The 6,800-nt window shown below is 33.7% G+C and overlaps 2 protein-coding genes across 4 annotated transcripts in view; both read left to right on the top strand.

Moving 5' to 3' along the window:
* The window catches only part of CCDC107 (coiled-coil domain containing 107), a 6,813-nt gene extending 4,491 nt beyond the window's left edge, over positions 1 to 2,322 (top strand). Inside the window, exons 4-6 of the mRNA XM_015819673.1 lie at positions 264 to 354; positions 1,340 to 1,449; positions 1,885 to 2,322. Of these exons, the coding sequence (XP_015675159.1) occupies positions 264 to 354; positions 1,340 to 1,449; positions 1,885 to 2,159 (476 nt within the window). The 3' untranslated portion in view covers positions 2,160 to 2,322. The remainder of the gene's footprint in view (positions 1 to 263; positions 355 to 1,339; positions 1,450 to 1,884) is intronic.
* Positions 2,323 to 5,603: 3,281 nt separating this feature from the next.
* CAPS2 (calcyphosine 2) overlaps positions 5,604 to 6,800 on the top strand; it is a 43,262-nt gene continuing 42,065 nt past the window's right edge. Inside the window, exon 1 of one of the 3 annotated variants that reach the window (XM_015819670.1) lies at positions 5,604 to 5,719. The gene's annotated coding sequence lies outside the window, so the exon portion shown is untranslated. The other 2 variants (XM_015819672.1, XM_015819671.1) reach the window with 2 other exon arrangements.

The raw sequence follows: 6,800 nt of genomic DNA, 5'->3' as shown, positions 1-6,800 counted from the left end.
CAAAAAATTCCCATTTTCCATAAAAGAAGCAGTTTTTTTATCAATTCGCCATCTCTCTTGAATTTGTCTATACACAAGCCAAGAAAAGTCTGGATACTTCCGTCTCAAAACATCTATTGATTTGAGGCACCATTCACCACTACCACTCAAATATAACAGATCTTTATAAGATGGTGCCTCCATAACCACAAATCTAGGTTTTGTTTAATCTTAAAGATGTTTGATTTATGCTAGCTTTTAAAAAGTGTATATTCTCACTTTAGACGATCAACTTTTGGAATTGGAGCAACATCTTGCACAAACAGAAAAAATGTTAAATTCATTATTGACTCAGTTAGATCCACTTTCAAGCTGGTGAGTCAAATAGATTAAATCAAAGCATTTCATTTAAATGTTATGTTGTTTATCTTCAGATATGGGAACGAGATCTGGGAGATCATGTTTGTGAACTTAAAATAAGAACAGAATGCCAATATATCACGGATGGCATATTTTCTCCTATTTTTTGCAATGCTTATTACAGCTGATATTTCACTGAGACAATTTTACCTCTTTTAGGGGTAAAAAGGAATGATAATTAGAATTTAAAGGTGCCATCACTGCTTTTTAACCATTTCTTTTGAGCACATAATTTGTATTTATTTTTGAAAAACTTATACTACTGTCATATTACTGAGATAATTTACAATTTATAGCATTAATTATGCCATTAAATAAATGAAATAATAAAGATACTGTATATCAAGTGTACTTTATTTCTTTTGCTATACTTGTGTCTAGAAGTACAAGAATGTAAAGATACCTATAGTTGCTTATGCCTACTTTAAAGTAAATCTAGCTGGATTCTATTTCTGCATTATCAAAATAATTGCTGATTTGTATTTTAGAACTTTTATAGCAATGGCTTTTTAATATAATTAAAATCATGTAGTGGCTGACAAATTGAAGGAATTTCCAGTACTTTTAAAAGACCATACTGATATTATTCAACAATACCATTTAAAAAGTAATTAGATTTTAAGGTTATAAGATGGTTTGGATATAGTATTAATCTGTGTTTTAGTACTGTATGTAAAAGATCCTGGAATAGCTTTAACACAGTGAATAGAAATATAATGAATTTTATATTAGACTGATTTTCACCTAATATTGTGTGGGGCTGATTAGAAATGAGCAATGTAATCTTAATTTGAATTTTAGTTTCATTTAAGTAAAATATAGTTAATGTGGTTGATCTAAATTTACCAATAATACAAAATAATTCAACATTATTTTAATGGATTTGTAATTATTTTCTGTCCTGATTAATTAAATCTGATACAGCTTTTTGGCTTTTCAGTATTAATACTTTGGCTTCTGAGCAGAAAGATGAAATTATGGAACAACTTGAGTCTATTAGAAAACTGATGAAAGAAAGTGGATTAGACAAATCGGCCATGAAACCACAAGGTACTTTTGGAGGATTTTACGCTCTCTAATAAAGTACTACTAGATATCTTGATCATTATTTTTAAGCAGTTTTTCCTTCTCTAACAAGTGTTGCAATAATCTGCATATTCTTTTGTGCATATGAATTGGCTTGTTCCATTTTATCTATTTCAAAGTTCCAAGCAAGGCTAGAGCTTTTATTATTTCTTGCTACCTAACTACCATATTATATATGACCTATTAACTGACCTATTAACTTGTTTTTTGAGCAAACTGCAACAATTTGCTTTATGATTTAATAGATAACATAACTGGTGATCTATCAAACTATTGCAATGCACTCTCTATTGTAAGGAAAACAAAAGTTTCTAATTTTCTGGTAGTAAATTGGTTTAATTGCAAAAACAGGAACCTAATTGTAATGTTGTGTTCCAATTTCCTCTTGTGTGTATTAAGATATTAGCCACCATACATGCCAAGAGAAACTTGAAGATCTAATACAGTCATTCAGCGAACATCCGGAAGCAAAAATAGATGAGGATATTTATGAAAAATGTGAGCATGATACCATATTTGAAGATACGGAAGAGTTTTATGGTATAAAAAAGTATCAGCATTTTGATCATGAATACTTACTTAGTACCATGGAAAAACCAAAGAAGATGGAAGTAACCAATCAAGATATAACAGAATTAAATATTGGGTTAAGAAGACGTCTTAGGAACGAATAAACGAATTGTAATGAATATTGGACTTACTATACAACACATTTTAAAAATTTAAAATATATTCACCATAACTGCTGTATGTTTTAAAATGATATATTTATGAACATTTTCTATTTATTCTGAATAAAATAATCTCTGCATATACTGCACTGAAAATTCTACCCAGTATCATAATCACACAGATTCTTTTTAAAGTTGTTAAAAGTGTGGGCAGGGCCACAAATAATATTGTTAAGTTTATGTCATATGGCTCTGCAGAAATTATTTGCAACAAATATGGAATCTATCAGTTGCTTTAGTTACTTTGCGTTTCAGTATAACTTTAGTATGGATTCTGATTCTGATATTCTCTTTTTTTTGAAACAGTGGAAATAGGTTTATTTCTTTGAGACGAACTACCTATATTTCTTTACATTAAATATCAATAAGTCTTAGATTTTATTGGTAACTGAGTAGTATTGAAAATATAAAATGGAGCAGTTAAATACAATGCATGCATTATGATAGCTAATTATATGATGAATTGCCAGCCACATTACCTTGATTCTACTATTGTGCTTAATTTAGTAATGCATGTCATTTAGTAATTGTTGTCATTTAATCTGGTGATTTTTTTCAGGCTATTGATGCAAGTTTGACTGTTACGTAGTTCCAAAATCCTTATAGATGATTGATCGATTCATTGATTATTTATTTATTTATTTATTTTTCTAAACTGCCCATTTCCCTCAAAGAGGGGCTCTGGGTAGTGATATACTTATGTTCCATCTGTTTTCTCAGGGAATAATGTGAGAATAGTTGCTATAAGTATTATGGCATTTTCTGTAGAAGTCATATAGCAGAACATCACCATAGACTCTATAAGGGTAGATTCTTTTTTCAAAGCTGGTTTCATAATTTGTTGCTGATGGTAAGGTTGCAAATTGAATCCCTATAAAGCTCTTCGATATTCATAAATTGATTGAGGTACCAGGGCAATTTCCCATCTTGTAGAAATTCTGTGACATTGAGTTTGTCCAGAATTCTTTCCTTAAACTTCATTGTGGTGCGCTTATAAAATAAGGTCAGCAATGCCTCTGGAGAATATCCATAACAGCAATTTGTCAACAGTGCCCCATTGTCCGGAAATCCAATAGCTATCAGAATGTTAGAGAGGTATGTCTCATAATAGAAAACTTAATTTTAGATAATAATGGAGGTATTTTGTCCTTTATTGAAAGTTAACACTGGCAACATATTTTTCATTTAAACCCAGATGAGAGTGGATTGGCCTGATCTAAGGCCTGCCTATACAACTGCCAAAACATTCTCCCCTCCAATAAACACAATTTCTGGTATAAAATCTGACATGGAGTTTGCTAGCAATATCTAGTAAATTGGTAGGCCAGTACTATACTTCTTTAAAAATATGGTGTATCTTTTCAGCTGCTCTTGAAAATGATAATAAATATAGCCAAGCCACATTCTCTTTCAATTTTTTTTTATTTTTCACTATACACCATACACCAAAAACTACATAAACATAAATCTTTTCTTCTAACAGAACAGTGCTTTACATTTTAAATATTCTTTACATCTTATTTACATTTTATGTACATCAATAATTATGTCTTTTTCTTTCTCTGTTCTAGCCAATTATAACATTTATTCCAAATTTCATAAAATTTTGACGTCTCCTTGTCTTTTAATTCTAATGTAAGTTTGTTCATTTCTGCGCATTCCAAGATTTTGTACATAATCATCATTTGTGGGAATATTTTCACTCTTCCAACATTACGCATATGCTATACGAGCTGCAGTCAATATGTGTATAATGATGTGTTCGAGTTGTTTTTCCATCTTTAAATTTATTATGCCCAAAAGAAATATTTCTGGTTTGAAATCCATTTGTATCTCAGTTATCTCCTGTATCCAATCTCTTATCCGTTCCCAATAATTTTTTACTTTGGGGCACAGCCACCACATGTGGTAAAATGTTCCTTCTTTAATTTTACATTTCCAACACTTCGGGTCTATGTTTTTATACATTTTAGCCAATCTTGCCGGTGTTAAATGCCATCTGTAAATCATTTTATATTGATTCTCTCTATATGCAGTTGATAGCGTCAATTTGCAATTTCTGTTCCATAATCTTATATGCCACATTCTGTGGTATATAAACTGTTTATCAGTAGACAATTTAATTGCATAAATCAAATTATGGGTTGCATGAGGTAGATAAGTCAGAGTATTGTACATCAGTCAGAATGGTTTTGTATGAATTAGGAATGGATTATTTCTCTTCTACGCCCCTTTCTAAGTTTAAGAACTAAAAATATAGTCAATTTAGGGCTGCTTTTGTCAGTATGAATGGTTTTCCAATGTATAGACTTTAACTGCCAGGATTTTTAGGCAGTATGAACAAATATCCAGACTCAGATTAGCCTACTTTGGACACATACCAAAACCTAGCTCTCTGAATAAAGTTTTAATGCTGGGAAAGGTGGAAAGAGAAGAGGATGACCAGCAGTCAAGTGGATGGACTCAGTTACGGTGCCAATGAGTGAAGATTTGAAGACCTAAACTTTAGGTCCTAAAGAAACGGGTTAGGTGCAAATTAGAGATCTGTCATCATGGAGAAATTCTATATAGTTAAGAGTTCACACCAATTTGTTCTGGGAGCTGAAACCCATATACATAAAGAACTCCAGGTTGTGGAGGATTGCTTTCAACTACTGGCAATAGTCCATGTAACTCACAATTTATGCAATGAAAAACAGGATCATCTGGGTTTGCTGCAGCATATTTGGCATTTATTGCGACTTTACTACTTTTTAGAGAAACTCTGGGGAAAGGATAAGGAGAGGAACTACAACTATTTTTTATAAAACACTGGATATCTTTTATAAACTTTTTGCTGAAAATGGATAAAAATGAACTGATTTGGGGATTTGTTTAAAAAGTTTGTTTATGGGAAGAAGGTAACTATGATATGCAATATGACGGTGAAGATGGTTGCTTGTTTGCTATCTTTAACTGCTGCAAAGATCAGAATTTGTTGATTTTATGTTTTTGTTATTTTTATTTTTAATTTTCTTTTATAATATTTTTCTATTTCTACTATGTTTCTGTAGTTTTTAAAATCTTTGTACAATCTTCTTTTAATAAAATTATTCATACAAAAATAGAGAAAGGACGAGGGAGCTGAGTCTGTCCAGAATTATTCATTTGCCACACTGAGGTCCAGATAACGGCCAATTGTTAAAAGATGAACGAATTGTAAAAAGTATCCAAACCAACCCATGAAACAGAATCTTTACGGATTAACAAACACTGGTGTAATATAATTCTCACAATCTGCTGCCTTTTAATGATTTTCGAAATTACCGGGAGTCCTGTTAAGCGGAAGAAAGCAGAACTTGGCAGAAACGTACATCGGAGCAAACAGGTTCTTCCTAAACAAAAACCAGACGGAAATCAGGAAAAGGAAAACCCGGTTAGAGAACGCGCATCAAACTCTCCGGGGAGACACGAAAAAGACGGCGGGAGCGAGAGCTGGACGACTGGGACCGAGCGAGAAAAACGTAGGTGGGAAAAGAGAGGGGTCGGTCACTCGCGTTCCTTCCCCGTTTCGAGGTCATTTTCTAATTTTCAAAGCGTTACACGGGGGAAAAGAAAGCGTTTCGGCCTGTTTACTGGGAACCTTGGCAACCATGACGGCGCGCGCGCGTCCCTCAGCAGAGGCAATCAGACGCGGGCCGAATATTCTGCCATTAAAAAACAAAACAAACAAGCCTGCGACTCCTTATTATATCTAACTGTAAGGCGAAAACAGTTGGAGATGCCTATTTCGCCCTTCGCTCTCCTGACTTTGTACGGCTGTTAAGAGTTATTTTACAGGAACAAGCAGGGTCAACTCATATAAGGAAGTGTCTGCCTCTGAACACAGTGCGTGTTTTCGGCGTGCAAGGGATTTTGTCTGATAGATATTGAGCTGGTTCCTATCCGCGAAAGCTTCAGTTTTGCTTAGTTCGCTAGGAAGTCAGTTGACAGCGAGTTCTCGAGAAAACAGGTCTATGTTCTGTTCTATTTCTGACTGAGAAAATATGGATACTTCCAGCAGGACTTTTAAGGGGTAGAACTTAGTGCTTTCTTCTTGCTGCCCCAGCTTCTGATTTGAAGTTTTGATGCAAGTCGGATATTAATTATTTTTAAATAACTTAAGGCAGGGAACATAATATTCCTTCCCCCCTCCTATTTTCCCCACAACAACTCTAGGAGGTGAGTTGGATGGAGAGAGAGTCACTCGATCAAAGTCACCCAGGCTCCTGGTTTATAGGCCAGCACCTTAACCACTACACCAAACTGACTCTCCTGTGCCTCCTGATCAGTTCTGCCTGTTCCTCTTTTGAAACAGGCACTCTGCAAAATGAATCTAGGGAAAAAACTCTGCAGTATCTTTGTATTGTTTTCTGTAGTACCTTTTCCTTCCATCCACACATACATATCTGCTTAAGTAAAATATGAATATTATTGCTTATTATAGGTCTATAATCTTTAGAGAGGAGTTTTTCAACATACCTAGGTGTGAACACAGCATCTGCCTGGCTTTCTTTAAAACAGCCACATTTTTCTCTAGCGTCATATGGTGGCTGCAGATACTTT

This window comes from Protobothrops mucrosquamatus, unplaced genomic scaffold (genome assembly GCF_001527695.2).
Source record: "Protobothrops mucrosquamatus isolate PMUCROS unplaced genomic scaffold, P.Mucros_1.0 scaffold966, whole genome shotgun sequence".
Lineage (NCBI taxonomy): Eukaryota > Metazoa > Chordata > Lepidosauria > Squamata > Viperidae > Protobothrops > Protobothrops mucrosquamatus.
This window is presented reverse-complemented; position numbering and strand designations above follow the sequence as displayed.